Here is a 16,999-nt window from a genome sequence, read left to right as displayed (position 1 = left end):
CTAGATTTTTCCTTTCTTTATTTTTTCTCACTTTTTCTTTATTTTTAAGACCTAGCTTGGTCACATCTCGTACAAGAATTTTTCACTTTATCTCCATCTCTGCTCTTGGTGGTGGCTCCTTTCTCAGACATGTGTAGCCTTTGTGTATCTATTTACTTAGTTATCAAATCATTTTCACTCCTACTCCTAAAATGGCAAGGACTATGTCCTGAATGCAGGGATCATATATGGCTCAAAACTGCTGTTTTCTCCTGTATCTAGCACATAATGTGGCTAACACAGAGTAGGGTCTTCATAAATAGTTGTTGAGATAAATGGATATGAAAGTCCAAATCATACACCAGTTATCTGCTGCTGAGTACTTGCTGCCTTCTGTGTGGTTTCTCAGTGAGTTAGTTATATGCCTTGACTCAACTCCTGGACTATGAGTCTCTGGAGGGCAGAGAGGAAGTCAAGTACATTCTTGTAGTCTCGTTACTTAATAGGATGCTCTGTTTATAATTAGTGCATGTCCAGTGCATTTTCAACTGAGGACCCTTGTCCACCTATCCTTGCTGCTGGATTTTTATAAGCGCAAATGAGAGGTGCATGTGACAAGCATGTGCAAAAGAGTAAAATACTACATAAATACAGGTAAGTGTGACAATAATATTCTTCTGTACATTTTTTTTCTTTTGTACTTTTAAGAGACACAATCCCTGGTTGATTTAAAGAAAAGGTATCTACTTTTATGGTTCAATTCATTAATGAAGAGGGATTACAGGGCCATCTACCAGGGGGCCAACTTTTTATCATGTGGATTAATGGTATGGTCATTCCTAGAGATTGGCCATCTATTTAAAGGAGTGAAAAGTGTTCCAGGTGATTACTCAAAGACCTTTTGGCTGCAACTGACAAAATCCTAAAGCATAATAGTTTCAGCAAAAAGAAAAGAATTTTTGGCTCATATCTCTGGAAAGTCTAAGGATATCTGCTTCTCTGATTGTCGCTCTTATCTCATGGTCTCATTTTTGGTCAGCTTTCCTATGTGGCCATAAGTAATTAGCTTTACGTTGTCCACCTTTGAACACCATGCCTCCAAAAATCAGCCTTTTCCCGTTGACCTGTAGAAAAGTTCAAAGGAGAACTTTTAGTCATGTTACTGTCCTGTGTCCATCCCCAAGGAATCACTATGGTGAAGGAAAAGGGGTCATTTATTGGTCAGGATTAAATCACATACTCACTCCCACTGGGTGGCAGATGGCATTCTAAATGATAAATGTGTCACATGTGATGGAAGAGAAGTTTCCCTCAACTCAGAGTAGGATGAGACCAGAAGAAAAGGTATAGGAGAAAAAATAGGAGCTGTATTTACCTCAGGGCAACCTCAACTCAGAGCTCTGTAGCCTGCAGATCCCTCTGGAAGGTACACTTGGCTGGTGGTAAGTTCAGGGTTCTTAGTTTTCCTGACAGCTTTTTCCCCTTCAGGTTTGGTCCCTTTGGTCTAGTCGGTCACTACTTGATATAATAAGTGACATAAGGGAGTGTTCCATTACAGTTCTAAAGAGGTTATACACTGCAGTTCTAACATGAATTTCTTGATAGCCTTTAAGGGGTAAGGGAATCCTGGGAGATGCCCAATCATTAATCCAGCCTCTTTAGCATTTTATCCTAGGTTGATCATTTAGTTTAATACTTCTGGAAGGACAAACTCACAAATGAAATGTTAGTCTGGAAGGAATATCTTCAAGATATATTAAATAAAAGAATGATCAGTGAGCAACATTTTTAAAGACTGCAAATCACTTTCCCTTGCATTTGACCTTGCAACATCTTCTGACACAGGTTTGCTAATCTTCTCTTTTACAGATGAAGAAATTGAGGCTTCTAGGAATCAATGACGTACCCAAGATTACAGTGCTTTAGACAGCATTTCAGGATTTCAGCTCTGAGTCTCCTAACTTTAAGTACCACCTACTGCCCCTCTGATGCCTTAAGGCATTTTTAAAAGAAAGAACACATCCTACTGGAAGTGATCAGAGGGAAGTTCTGGAAGTAAACATGAGCCATTACAGAGCTTTTTATTCTGTTATCTAAATGAGTGCCACGGAGCTCAGGCGGGAGGATGACATTGTACAGTTTATGCACCCCCAGCTTCACCCCTGAATTGTTAGGACAATCTTGTTTGAACTCCCAGACAACTGAGAAATTAAAAGCAGTCAGTAACGACTCTGTTTTGTAACTTGGTGCCTTTTAAATTAACCGGACCCTTCAAATGCTGCTTTAGATTAAAAGTGGCTAATTGGATAAAGGGAAAAGAGCCACTCAGCTGGATAAATAGTATTGTAAAAGCCCAGACTGAGTTACAGAAAAGGAACGCATAAGGATAATTTTTACAATAACGTTTTAATTATAGAGTGAAGGCAAATTTCTCCACTCTATTCCAATCCGAGGACAAGTTGATATGTTGCAGCGCCACTGGGAAGCACACAGGCTGACAGTTAAGTCCTTTTATTTTAAGGCAGGCTTGAAGGCTAAAACTTTCTAGTGCCCAAACCCTTCACGATTAAAAACATTTACTTTATTTTATTAAGGATTTGGGGTGTCTTCGGGTATGTCTGAGCAGGGAGTAGGGGTGACGGTAGGAGAGCAAGGCTAAGTCCACTCTTATTAATATTAAATAGCCACGTCTGTACCCTTGAAGCAAGAGAGGAGAGAGGAGGGAGAGGAGCTGCTGACATTGAGAATGAATCCAAACAGGAGTTGCAATAGCGGTGTCCACCACGTTGCCTCTGCCCCCTCCTGGCCTTCTGGGAGTTGTAGTTTTCACGGGAGCGGCTCCCGGGGCGAGCCGGGAACGCCCCGTCCGGACCGAACTACAGATCCCAGGCTGCGCGCGGCCGCCCGCCCCTCCCGCCCGGGTGCGAGTGTAAACTCGCCGCGCCTGGGCGGGTGGCCGCGCGCGGGCGAGCGGGCTGAGCTGGGCACTGTGCGGGGGCGCACCGCTCGGGGGACCCAGGCCCCGCCACCTTCCCTCCGCCCCCAGGCTCTGTTCTTACTTGCGAGCAGTGTAAGGACGGGAAGCGGGAGCCATGCAGTCGGAATCGGGGATCGTGCCGGATTTCGAAGTCGGGGAGGAGTTTCACGAAGAGCCCAAAACCTATTACGAACTCAAAAGTCAACCTCTGAAGAGCAGGTGAGTGGTGACAGCTGGAGTGAGGCGCGGAGGGCGGCTGGGGGGGCTCCGCGCCCCACACCCTGGGACGAGGAAAGCCGGCCGTCCGGGCTCTGGGGCAAGGACCCCGTGTCCTTGCCCGGGGGCAGAGGGCGAACTGCCCCCCGCAGTTGGGGGCCGCGCCCGCGGGGCCGGTATGTCTCCTGGGGGGATCGGTTCAAGTGCGCTGCGCTGGGCGCCGCAGGCAGCCTACGACCGCCGGCCCAGGTGAGGGGTCCCTGGGCTCAGCTTACTGGCCGCTGAGACCGGGTGGGGGCTGGGGAGCGACCCGGCTCGCAGGTGGGGAAGGAGGAGCGCAGGACCCGACGCTGTCCCGATGGGAAGGAGGAAAAAAGAGTTTCTAGTGAACCTCTTTTCTTAAGATCCCAGCGGGCTGAGGATTCGGAGAGGGAGTGTTGGGGTGGATTGAAGCGCGACGGTGAGAGAAGCAATTAGTTCGTCTGTGTCGCCTCCTCGGAGCTGGGCTCCTCTGGGAAAGCCCGCCCCTGGCCGCCTCCAGGTGAGGTTTCCTGGAGTCCCGCCTCTCACCTGGCCCAGCGGGGCTCGGCGGCGCGGGCGGGGTCCTGGGCAGCGGGTGGGCGTGTCACCTGTCCAGATTAAACTCCCTGGGCAATAGAGTCCCATTCAAATCCAGGCCTTCCCTGGAGAGGAAAAAGCGTCGGAACTGGAGGGTATTGGGACAGACCTGCTTGGCAGGTCCCCCGCTTGACAGCGACACGCGTGTTTGATTTGCAGGGGAGTTCAAAAACTTTTTTGGAGAGAAGCGAAGACACCCGCCGGTCTGGCTTCCGACCCCCTCTAGTGCCCACTTCCTGTGCTGCCTCAATTCCCACTCGTCTGTTCTTCCTCTGTTCTGTGGCCACTCTGGACATTTCCCGTGTTTACTAAGAGAGACAACATGGTCATTGGAGATTGTGATAGTATAGAAGGGCTTATGTCCACCCCTCTCAATTGTGAAATAAGGTGAAACTGTAACTGGAAGGTTCAGCAGTGCTTCTAACCTTCCTGCCTGCCCCTCACTGTGGGTAGAGTCTGGGTGAATGGGCCTGGCTGGCAGAGGGGAGAATGGTTCGGAAATCAGGGTGAATGAAGAGAAGGGCAAATGGATGGGGAGTGAAGGAGTACAGAGTACAGTCTTTGCTTCTGGGGTGCACGGGGCTGCAGTTTGCTCTAGCAGCAGAACCCGGTTTGTTTCCTTCAGCGCTGCGTCAGGACTGAATCCAAGTTGGGGAACAGAATCTAGGAACCGTATACCCACCAACGGGGTTGCTGAAGCAGCCTCCTTGCAGATGCTTAACAGTGATTGGAAGGAAATGCCGTTAGATGTCTAAAAGCAGCCTTTAGCTGATGGTTTCTCCCATAATGGCTGTTTTGTGTGTGAGCATAGATTGTGTGTGTTGGGGGTTGGGGGTTTTGAGTAATATTGTGTAAAGGGTATTGTTGCTTATGCTCATTGGGGCTTTATGTGCATTCGGCTGAAGGCACCAGTGTTTTACTGAGCAGTCTCTGCTTTTGCTTCTATAAGCAAATGCTTACATGGCCAGAATGAGGGAGTGTTTGAGTGTGTGTCTGTAGTCCTGAAAGAAATGAATTAACCGGACTGTTTGGAACATTTTTGATGGGAGCTGATACATAACATTAAATGAGTGTGAGAGAGTGAGGAAAATACCATCTGGAAAAACCCAAATGAGTGCCATGAAACTCATGTTGAAGGATTTGGGCCTGTTCTTTTTCAGAGTCGGCAAAAAATTACTTGCAAGGGTGAACGTCCTCGGTAGCTAGCTAGCATGTGTAAGGAAAAATGTGGCTACGTGGGAAGCGATGGCTTCACACGTTGAAGCTAGAAACAGGTGCGGGACAGAACCGGTATGGAGAGGAATGCTAAATTAAAAAAGTTGTTGTAAAACTTGTCTGTGGAGCAGACACATGCTCTTTGAAATAAACCAGTTAAATAAAATCTGTGAATAAATATATGGGGTTGGCAAAATTTCCCTATACTGTTTTCCACAGTTGTCTAACTTATTGTCATCAGCATCTGTTGTGTGACTTTAAAAGGGCTCCGTGTTGTTGGGGGGCCTCCTCATGGCCTTTTGTCTGAAGTCTTGGCCAGGGCACCTCCCTTCTTGTAAGTCTTGGTTGGAAAAAGTAGAATTTGAAAGGTCAAGACTGCTGTAGCCATTTCGTCTATCAGTTGTATTCTCTGGATTGTCTCTTGGAGTTGAAAATGTGTTAAGAATCTGCCCACCTCTCGACAAATCCTCTGCTACCACTTTGGTCCAAGTCCTCACCAGCTTGTGCCAGGATTATTGCAGTAGTCTCTTGCTTTCTACTGTCACCTCTTCCGGTGGATTTTCTACGTGACAGCGACAATGTTCCTGTTAAAACTAGTTCTCAGGCCGGGTAGATATTGCTACCCCTCCTCCTGCTCCCAGGGTCATTTGACAATGTCCAGAGAGATTTTTGGTTGTCAGAATGGAAGGGTGTTGGTACTGGTCTTTAGTACATAGAAGCTGGAGATGCTGGTAAACTTTCTGTAATGCACAAGATAGCAACAAAGAATTATCTGGCTCTAAACTGTCCCTGCTGAGGCTGAGAAACTGTGACTTAAAACGTGCCACGTCGTGTCCTTTTCTGCTTAAAACTCTCCAGTGGCTCTGAGTTTCAGGAACCCTTGAGATCCTTTAAACGGCAAAAGGCAGCCTGTACAGTCAGGCTCCCTGTCAGCTCCCTCGCTGTCCTAGAATACTCCAGACTCCTCCACCGTAAGGCCTTTGTATGTTGTACTTACTTTGTATGTTGTACTGGTTGTACTTTGTATGTTGTACTTGCTGGTGCCTCTGCCTGGACCATCCTTTGCCCGGAGAGCCACATGCTCACCACCTCACCAGCTTCAGGCCTTTTAATATTCCTTCCAGGCCTACCTTGACTGCACTATGTACAATTGCTTTCCCTCCAAATTCTCATCTTCCTTGCACAGCACTATTTTTTCCATTGCATTTCCATTGTAACTGACTCATTTCTAACACTGACACTAGACTGCCAACTTCAAGGGAGCAGGGATTTCTGTCTGTTCCTTGTTTACTGTTGTGTCCCTAGAGTCTGGAGCAGTTTCTCAACCTCAGTGCAATTGACATTTCATGCTGGATTACTCTTTGTTGTGGGGACTTGTCCTGGGCATTGCAGGGTGTTGACCAGCACCCCTGGCCTCTGCCTGCTAGAGGCCAGTAGTCCCCAATTGTGACTGTCAGAAATGTCTCCAGACACTGCCACATGTCCATGAGGGGTACAGTCACCCCTGTTTTGAACAGTTAGCTTAGAACATTGCCTGGCACAGTAATGATTTGCTCTGTGAACAGGTGTTGCTTTCTCCCTTAGGAGTCGACCTAGGACCGGGTGCTTGGTTCTGATTTTGCATTCAACCTGGCAGCCTTTTAAAATAGGATCCATCAGGGTCTCTCCAAAGTGGAGGTTATATATCCTTCATTTGGGCTGGGCTCATCAGATATGCAAGTGTTTCATGAGGAAAGACACACTTTCATTCCTAACCGAGACCTTCTGGCCTTTAGGGGTGCGAAGCCCCTGGGTTTAGATCACGTGAACCCCCTTTTGGTCATGGTCACTGGCAAATCTGCAGCGGAGGAAGACACACTCTGAGGAAAGGTTCTCATGAAGAATTGTTTGCAGTGTGCTTCCCCCAGCAAGGTTTTTGAAGCCTCTGTGTGTTCTCTTGGGAATGAGCTCTGAATGGTGAGTGGCGGGGGGAAAAGTGCCGAATTTCAAGGGTGAACCCAGAATTCACACGCTAGCACAGTCATGTTAGGGAAACAAATGTGGAACCGCTGAATGAGCTCCTAGCAGTGGAGGCCCTCTCTCTAGGTCTCTGGGACCTGAAAATAGCATTGTAAAGCATGGTAGCACCTTTCAGGTTTATGGTCCTCTTGTTCAGTTTACTAGGTGTGCACTTCTGTGCCTAATGTCCTTTTCCTGGACAGACTAATCTAGTTCCAGTTTCTTCTGTCACCTTTTTTAAAAAAAATTAATTAATTTTATGTTTACTTATTATTGATACAGAGAGAAACAGAGCGTGAGTGGGGGAGGGGCAGAGAGAGAGGGAGACGCGGAATCTGAAACAGGCTCCAGGCTCTGGGTTATCTGCACAGAGCCTGATACGGAGCTCGAACCCACAAACCGTGAGATCATGACCTGGGCCGAAGTCGGGCGCTTAACTGACTGAACCACCCAGGCACCCCTTTTTTAAAATTTATTTTTGAGAGACAGAGAGAGACAACACGAGCAGGGGAGGGTCAGAGAGAGAAAGGGAGACACGGAATCTGAAGCGGGCTCCAGGCTCTGAGCTAGCTGTCAGCACAGAGCCTGACGCGGGGCTCGAACCCACAAACCACGAGATCGTGACCTGAGCTGAAGCCGGATGCTCAACTGACTGAGCCACCCAGGCGCCTCATCTTCTGTTGCCTTTTTAGTTATGTTTCAGATAAATGCAAATTGCAAACTTCCTGCAAATTAGAAATGGGAATGAGGCAAGTCTTGGGTTTACTGTGGCAGGACAGGAGACAGCGGCAGTTTCTGAATGCTGATTCCTGGAGAGATGTGTGAAGTTTTCACAGGTTTGTGGTGAAATGAGAAAGACAATGACTGTTGTGTCACATGCACACTTACATACACATATTGCAGTTTAAGGCCACTGCCATTTCTTGGATTTATTCTGAGATTTTTTTTCTCCTGTCTTCCTAGTAAAAATACCCTTTCTTTCATGAAATGATAATCCATTATTGGCAAAACACAACTGTCAGTCTTTTACCGAATTCTGAGAGTTTTTTGGATTTTTCTGTCAATCCCCAATGGGGGAATTGCCAGCATTATTCTGGCCTCACTGTCCCCAACTAGCTGAGAGACCTTGGGCAGGCTGGGTGACCTCTGACTTCAGTTTCCTCATCTGACAAATGCCAGCCTGCATCCTAAGGGTCTTAAGAACATTCCCTGTCACATGGACTGTGGAAGATATTAGCATGGTGCCAGGCCCACACTAAGGGTTCAGTAAAATGTTAGCAAATGGTGTTCTTGTTATTATTTCTTTATTACTTAACGATGAGTCCTGACATTCTAGAAAGCATTTGCATGTGGTTCTCTTTGGCTTTCTACCTTGAGGCCAGAGTTGTTTGGGAACAACAACCAATTTCCTAATGAATACTACTGCCCGCTAATGAGGTGTGTAGATAAATTTTTCTTTTTTACATTTTATATTTTTAATCCAACCCATACAAATTTGTGTTGATTAAAAAAAAAAAAAAGCAATTGTCTCATCAGTACATACAGAAAACTTCATATTCAACATGGGTCTGTTGTGCCCTATATGTGCAAATTAATACCAGTAAGTAGCTCACCTCTTGAGCATGCACCACATGTCAGTCCCTATTATAAGTGTTTTTATGCGTGTGGACTTAATATTTGCACAACCAGAGAGAGATGATAATGATAAATGAAAACAATAATATTCTTAATTATGATTTTTAAAATTGATAATTCATACAAGGTGCTTACTACTGCCAGGACCGAGTCTGAATATTTTACTTGTTTTAATTCAGTTCATGTCTTCAGCACTGGGTATCTGTGTTTTAATTATTCTTATTTTACAAAGAAACTGAGGCCTAACAAGTGGATGGCCTGGGTTTAACCCGAGGCCCCCTGGTTCTAGCCCCAGGCTCTTGTCCACTAGCCAGGACCGCTGTGTAAAAGGCACTGTGCATGATGGCAGAAATGGAGAGGAGCATAATTCTTCATTTCCCCCAAAACTCTCAGTGCGTAGGGGGCCTGGGGGATGCTGTCAGTTAAGCGTCTGACTTCAACCCAGGTGATGATCTCACAGTTCATGAGTTCGAGCCCCGCATCGGCTCACTGCTGTCAGCACCAAGCTCTGTCCCCCCTCTCTCTCTCTGCCCCTCCCTAGCTTGGCTTGTTCTTTCTCTCAAAATAAATAAACACACTTAAAAAGAACACATAAATCCAGCTAAACATGCAAGACAGAGTATGACCTCATGGGGAGCGGGCATTAGCAGTGGGCATTTCGTAGAGGAAGGGAAATTGGAGGTCAGTTTTGTGAACAAGTAGGGATATTTGAGTTTGGCCTGGAAGGTCAAGCAATACTCCAGCATATTTCTCTACAACATTAAATAAGATATTAGGCACCTTGGAGGACAGCCTAAAATAGACCCCTGGAGGTTTTTGTTGCCTTTTAAATGTTTAAGCAGACTCCCAGCTCTTCCTCACGGCCTAGGAGCCCCTGGTGGTGGCAGAGACTGGATGCACGTGGACAGGTTCAGAGGGCGCCGTGCGGAAGTGCTGTGCTCCCGGCTCTGTCCCTGAACTGTGACATGTGTGCTTGAGACACTTAGCTTCTGGGAGCCTCAGTTTCTTTCCTTGTAAAATGGGGTCAATTTACTATTGGTAGAAGTGTTAATTTTGTAATGTTTATTCCTGAGAGAAATAGAATGTGAGCAGGGGAGGGACAGGGAGGGGGAGACACAGAATCTGAAGCAGTCTCCAGGCTCTGAGCCATCAACACAGAGCCCGATGTGGGGCTTGAACTCGCTAACCATGAGATCATGACTGGAGCCGAAGTCAGCTTAACCGACTAAGCCACCCAGGCGCCCCTATTGGTAGAAGTTTTAAAATGGAGATAGAATCTGTAAAAGCACTTTGCAGAGTGCCTCACACACATCAGTACTAAAATTCCTTCTTTTCTACTTTACCATGGTAATTTTTTTCTTCCTCATAACAATAACTAGGAGGTAATGTCCAAAGCAAAGGAGGCAAGATCGAGGTGCCTCACGCTGGCAGATGTTCGACTCTTATAATGCAAATTAGATTTGTGGTATGATTAGATGGAAAATTTGATTAAAGTGGATTCTAAGTGTTGGTTCTGTGTGTTATTGGAGATTTCCTTTTCCTGAGTCCTGCTATTTATAGAATTTATTTAAGTGTGTGTATGTGTGTGTGTTTTCAATCCCCTTTGAGTTCTGCGGTGCAGTTTGCACAGGCTGATGTTTATATCTGCTCCAGTTGTGCAAGAAGTGGAAAATATCCTTTTTTTAGAACAGGTCACATGTGCTTACTGTCAGGAATAGGACCTCAGTGTAAAAAAATGTATCTTGGGACAAATCAAAGTTACTAAATTTCTCCCTCCAACTGCTTTGTTTCAGAACTGGCAGTATTAGGATAAATAATAGGAAGAAAAAGCCCACTCGGCTTTTTTTTTTTTTTTTGTCATTTTTCAAGGACAGTAAGCAAGAATTTCACTTGTTTTTTGTGTGTGTTTATATGTGTGTTCTAAGTATAAAATGTACTTTGCTGTTAGGTCCATCTCATCAAAGTAAATTGTAAAAAATATGTTTGACTGCACTCCAAATACACGTAATTGGAGACAATAATCAAGAAGATGGGTCAAATATATTAAATGCAGTTACTACGAGATTTTGATATTGTAAAATCAAGTTGCAGTTTATAAGGAAGTTTTATGAGGCTAGTGAACATTGTGTCCTCTAGGGCAAGTCTGAGTCTTTATGGAGGCAGATGGGGGCTGAGGGCAAGGAGCCGTGTAAGCAGGTCTGGGTCTCTTTTCTAGTTCCTTCCCCGCTGCCTCTGCTCTCTGTTCCTGAGGATTTGGGAAGAGGAGCAGACTCCTCATTTCTCTAGATTGATTCTTCAACATGGATCCCTGTTTCTTTGCGAGGTCATTCTCTCCTGTGGCCTTCTGTGCTTGCCCCAGAGGTAGAGTATACCTTTGTGGTGTCCACATGAGGCGTCTGCCTTGAGATTTGGAACCATGAGGTTTTTGTGTGAAGCACCCAAATTCCCAGGGTTCTCAAGCCCTGGACACCTCCCAGCACATGTTGCCAATGGTAACCCATTGGCTATTTTCCACCTGAGTTGGAAGTTGAGCCAGGGTAGGAATGGAGTAAAGGTGAAAGAAAGACCCATAGGGAAGTAGATGGTACCTCAGAATCATGAGGGACCTGGTGCCCTCCCCAAGGTGCATCTAAAATATCCCTCTGTCACTTTTAGCAGGGGCAGTAGAGCTTTGGGTCAGAAGGACCTGGATTTATTTGTGCCCCCCCTCCCCCGGTCTCTCCTTTCTCACAGCAGTTATTTATTAAGCACCTCTGGTATGTCAGGCTCCGAGCTGGCCAGAGGGATTCAAAGGTAGAACCAGACAGGCAAGGGTCCTGCTACCAAGGCGCATCCATGTTGGAGATGAGAGCGCAGTTAATAATGTACTAGATAAGTGCAGGATATAATTTTTGTTGCTAAAGAGGGTATACTTGATGTAGTGTGATTGGGAAACACAGGGGCTTTTTCAGATTGGGTCTGATATCAGCACTGACCTCACGGAGGAGGTGATTTTCAGGCAAGGCCTGAATGTCTGCAATAAGCGTGCAAATCTTGGTGCTTCCACTCTCCAGCTCTGTGACTCTGGACAAGTTGCCCAACTTCTTTGAATCTCAGTTCCTTCTTCTGTGAGATGGGGCAATAGCTACCTCATAAGGCCACTGCGGAGATAAAGAGTCTTGCTTATAAAGCAGCTAACATTGGACTTTACCTTATTGGTGCTCCGGGAGATGCAGAGGACGGGTTTAAGGTCATAAATTGAATACTGGAGAAAAATACAGACATTAATCTTCCCTGTAACTGTTTATAACTTGGTTTTAAGTGTTTTCCTAATGTTGAGTGAGTCAGAGATTTATGCTTGTCTTTATAAACCTACCCTTGGACTGTAAGTGGAGATGGGCCTTGTTATTTTTATTATCCCTTTTTTCCTCCAGGATCATCTTACTTGAGCTGTCCCCTTGCTCTTCTCACTGTTGTTGCATTGAGATCATTCATGTTTCACCATGCCTTCTGTATGCCTCACCTAGGAAGAGTTTCTGGCTGGGTTTTGAATTAATTTTTGATCTAAAGGAGAAGGCCAAGGGCCCCCGGATTAAAATGTAGAGAGCTTAAGCTACAGTTAAGAAAATACACACACACACACCACAAACAACTTTTCTGGAACTCCTGACTCGCAGTCCTCTGTTTCGACCCCCAGATCACGCTTTCTGTCCACACTGATGTGAAAATATCAGTGTTGGGGCAGAAATCGAAATCCAAGAAGAATCCTCTCCTCCACACCACCTCGAGCTTTTGCAGATGTTGACATCTACAGGCAATCACATGTTTTTAATTCAACAACTTAAAGCACAGATCTTCAAAGCTTTCGAATTCCAGTAGCTGTGTTCTTTGATTCACATACCCATGGAGTGGTAACTTTTAAAAGGAAAAATCCTGGGCCATGTGAGAACAGATATTTTAAACCCAGATGCAACGACTTCTAGGTCTGTGGAATACACTGGTAGACTCCTGCCCTTCTGCAAGAAAACTGTGGGTTGTTGAGCAACTTCAGGAAGGCATGTGTGGCCTTCACCCTCTTCACCCCCGTCCCTTCCCCAGAGTGGGATAACTTGCTGAATCATTCACATGCATTTGTCTGTTTTCCTATGTGATCAAGGGCAGAATGGGAAAGGTGGTTGTTGCCGCTGTCGGGAAGGCATAACTTATTTTCGTAGCGTGTGTTTTCCTTCTAGGAAGCTTAACTTGCTTCACTGAGAAGTTTCGAAGCAGGGAGGATTCATTTGTCCTGATGGTTGACATTATATATGAAACTATGGACTGACAGCACTGCTATGTTTGCTTTATTGTAAAATGTTCTAGATACTCACTGGTTTCAAGAAGTATGATTTTCAGAACACGCCTTTTACTTTTATAAGTGGAGATTTGAAACTTGGTGTAAGGAAAAGTAAAGGCGATCTTCCTGATTAACTTGGAACCGAGGACGGCCCTGAGGGAGCCTGTCAGAGGGCCTCAATGAGCTCTGGCCACGCTGTTCGTCTTGAATGCGTCTGTCGCAAGCACTTGGAGATAGTACTCTAAAACCGAGTCTGTGAACAGACACGCAGATACTGTAACAATCCCTTCCCCATTGAAAGAACTGGGTGCAGTTTTGCTTTATTTTTCAGCGCTTGAAGTTTTTCAATAAAAGATGGAAGGTACTATTTCAGGGTTAGCTTTGCTTTATTGTACTACTGAGCCCACATACCAGCACCATCTAAATTTAGAACACTGGCACCTTGGCCAGCAGAAGCCTTGCAAACTAATTTATGTTTTTGGTGGAGAATAGCTGTGAATAAACATTAAAATCGTATTGGCCAGGTCGGGTCATTTACTTTCAAGAGAAGAGGATGACACCAGCCAGGCATTCTTGAAAATTCCACTTATTTATTTTTAAAGGAAGAGCTTGCGGTAGCTTAGTAAAACAGTCCCTAAAAATATAAGCAACTTGCGTGATTCCTGGTGACATTCCAGATAAAAGTTTGTCCGTTTGCTGCAAGCAAGCATGCCTGGAGAGCTGCACTGGCGTGTGTATTGGACCATTGGTGTGCAGACTTTCTGGAACCATACCTTGCATCACTTAGCAAGGTCATTTGTCCAGTCGTCTTTACGTAGATAAACACTAATAATGTTTTATCTAAGTAAATGCTGTGTGTGTACGTGCTAAATGATGGGATTGTGGAATGCAGCTTTAATGATACTGATTATGTATGGAAGCTTTAATTCTTTGTTGATTCAGAAATGAACAGGAAGGTTTGATGGCACTTGCTTGGTCATAGCATCATAATCACTGACAGACATGATTTAACAGCAGGAGGCTGAATGGCAAGGACAATTAATTGGGGTTTGTTCTCGGAGTCATTGGTACTGACTGGCGTCAGTCATGTCTGCTGGTCTGGTGGACCCCTCTTTCTCACGGTTGGGTTGATATACATGGCATCTACCTAATCACCTCTCACTGGCAGCCAACTTCCCTTTATGTGTTTCCTTTAGGGGACATTTACTCTGCCTGTCCGTAATCTCCTTTCCAAATTCTTACAACAGCCCCTTCCCATTTGCTCAGCTCATGCTTGAGTTCGTGGCTCTGGAAGTGGACAATTTGCCACAGGCCTGGCCACATTTCTTTATCAGGGAGACTGGTTTTGGGGAGGTGCATGTGCAGTAAGTCCCAGGACTTTGCTGGGGTGCTAACAAAAAGAGATTCTCCCTTTATTTTCATTGGTTTTGAAATTGGGAGGATGTCGAGGTTTAGAATAAAATCATACCTTGTAGGCAAAGAAAAAAACCCAAGTTTTTAAATTAGGTTAACTTTGGGGGTACCTGGGTGGATCAGTTGGTTGAGCATCTGGCTCTTGATCTTAGCTCAGGTCATGATGCCAGGGTCATGGGGTCAAGCCCCACTTTGGGCTCTGCACTGAATGTAGAGCTTGCTTAAGAGTCTCTCTTTCTTGGGGCGCCTGGGTGGCTCAGTCTGTTAAATGTCAGACTTCGGCTCAGGTCATGATCTCGCAGTTCATGGGTTCAGGCCTTGTGGTGGGCTGTATGCTGATGTTGGAGCCTGGAGCCTGCTTCGGATTCTGTGTCTCCCTCTCTCTCTCTGCCCCTCCCTGTTCATGCACATTCTCTCTCTCTCAAAAATAAACAAAACATTAAAAAAAAAAGATTCTCTCTTTCTCTCTGCCTCCTCCCTGACTCATGTGCTATCTCTCTCTATATGTATATGTAAAAAAATGCATATATAAAAATATGCATATATTAAAAATAAATTAGGTTAATGTTAGGTGCTGTGGTGTGCAGTAGTCATACATGTAAATAGTTCCTGCTTGGCAGGCAGCTTTCCTCCACCTGGCAAACCAAGTTCTCAGACTCCTTCCATCTTCTGGTTCTCCCATTGCCTAGGACCCTGGACTCTTATGTCTGGTGGTAGAAGGGAAAAGAAGAGAAGGCATAACTAAGGTCCACAACTGACAGGCATCACTATTGCTCAAAATCTGTTGGCAAGGACCAGACTCAGGTCTTTTTCTGCTTGCAGGAGTGGGATCTGGGAAATACAGACCCCACCTGGGCAGTGACACTTCTGTGCTAGAGAGGAGCATACATTTTTGGTGGATGGCCAGCCATCATTGCCATGTTCCTGGTAGGAGTGTTTCACCTCTGGATCAAGTTGGGCCTATCTTTGGTAGGCCTTCTTAAGCCTATCCTTGGAGTCTTCTGTTATTTAAGCAATAAATTCCTTTTCCTAGTAAATATAGTTAGTTTGGATTTCTGCCACCTGCATGGCAACTGTCCCAGCTTGTGCTCTGTCTGAACCCCACCTTTCTGCACTGCTTCCTATTCCACATCCATTGAGTAAAAATCACTACCCTACCTCCCTACAAAGCACCACATCCACCACCACTACGACCTTAGTGCAGTGGTTTTCAAAATCTGGCCCTCAGGCTAGTTAGAAATGCAGATTCTCAGATTCTCCCACAGACCCACTGAATCAGAAATCGGTAGTTGGTCTCTGGAGTCTGTGTCTTAACAAGCCCCCCACAGTTGGTGGTACTCATTAAGGTTTGGTGATACTCATTCATGTTTGAGAAACACTACTCCAGTGCTTTCACCATGTAACCTTTGTCTCCATATCGAGTTATTCCCATATTTCTATTTTGGAATGAAATACTTCCTGGGTTAGAGTACATTTAGTAAAACATGGGGTGCTGCTTGTTATGGTCAGGCTAGAGGTGATCCCTGTCAGTAATTCCTCACTGATGAAAAACCAAAAACCAAAAAGTTTGCCTTCTAGGAAGTTAGCTTTCAGATCTACATTGGTGAAAACAGGTAGGATTCTTGGTTTTCTAAATGTGATCTCTGGTTGACTTGGAGTTAACCTAGCTTTATTGCCATCAGGAGCCCTGGCCACATCTCAGAAGAACCTTGTAATCTAGACAGAGATGGTGAAGCTTGAATCGTGCTGCAGTCACCTGACTGAAAGTTTTGTTGAGAAACAGGGTGATGCTGTTTTGAGCATGCCCACATGACCAAATTGTTTTTCACAAAACTTCTGCGAAGTAAAATTTGAAATACGGCATTCAGCCTGTTTTCCCATCTTAATGAATTCCAGACGGTTTTCAGAGTGTAGGAGCTTCCAAAACAGAGGAATGGAATGGCTGGGACCCGCCAGCCTCTGTCTTGTCACAGTAGGAGTGTCCTGACTTCACAGAGTTGTTCCCCTGGTTCTGAATCTCACCTGGCCGTTCACTTCTCTGATGGAGAGGTACCGACTGTAACAGGGAAAGGCAAGGCCAAGGTTGTGTCAGACAAATAGAGCCTATAGAACATTTTCAGACTCCTTGCTTCAGCAGGAAACTCAATCTACTCCTATCCACATAGACTCAAGCATCTTCCTTCTTTCCTTCCTTCCTTCCTTCCTTTTTTTTTTTTTTCCCTGTATGCTGACCTTTTCCAGAGAAAGGACCCTCATCTCTTTTTCTAAACTGGTTAAAAGCCAGAACCCATCTAAAAAGTTTCAAGTTCTGGGGTTAACTTCCAGAATAAGACAGGTTTTTAAGTTAAATTCCAATTTGACCATCCATTAGCTTTCTTATTGTTGGGCAAGTTTTTCTTGTAGCTTCTGTCTCAGTAGAGGGCTGACGGGGCCCATGGATAATAATATGACTAGGCTATAGGGTAGTTGTGTGAATTAAAAGGAATAGGTGGGTAAAGTGCTCAGCCCAAAGCCTGGCTCTTGCTGCTTAATATCTGGTTCCCGTATTTTGGTTCCCTTTGTATCCATGCACCAATAAGGGTTTTGACTTGAAATGCCTTTTTAGTAGGCAGGAAAAGAAGAGGGTCCAAAGAAGA

The 16,999-nt window shown here is 45.2% G+C and overlaps 1 protein-coding gene across 4 annotated transcripts in view; it reads left to right on the top strand.

The window, feature by feature from the left end:
* Positions 1 to 2,898: 2,898 nt before the first annotated feature.
* Positions 2,899 to 16,999, top strand: part of MITF (melanocyte inducing transcription factor) — a 219,790-nt gene continuing 205,689 nt past the window's right edge. For all 4 annotated transcript variants that reach the window (XM_029917344.1, XM_029917342.1, XM_029917343.1 and 1 more), the window contains exon 1: positions 2,899 to 3,175. In XM_029917344.1, the coding sequence (XP_029773204.1) occupies positions 3,072 to 3,175 (104 nt within the window). In that variant the 5' untranslated portion in view covers positions 2,899 to 3,071. The remainder of the gene's footprint in view (positions 3,176 to 16,999) is intronic.

The sequence above is a fragment of the Suricata suricatta genome, chromosome 12 (assembly GCF_006229205.1).
Source record: "Suricata suricatta isolate VVHF042 chromosome 12, meerkat_22Aug2017_6uvM2_HiC, whole genome shotgun sequence".
NCBI classification, from domain to species: Eukaryota; Metazoa; Chordata; class Mammalia; order Carnivora; family Herpestidae; genus Suricata; species Suricata suricatta.
This window is presented reverse-complemented; position numbering and strand designations above follow the sequence as displayed.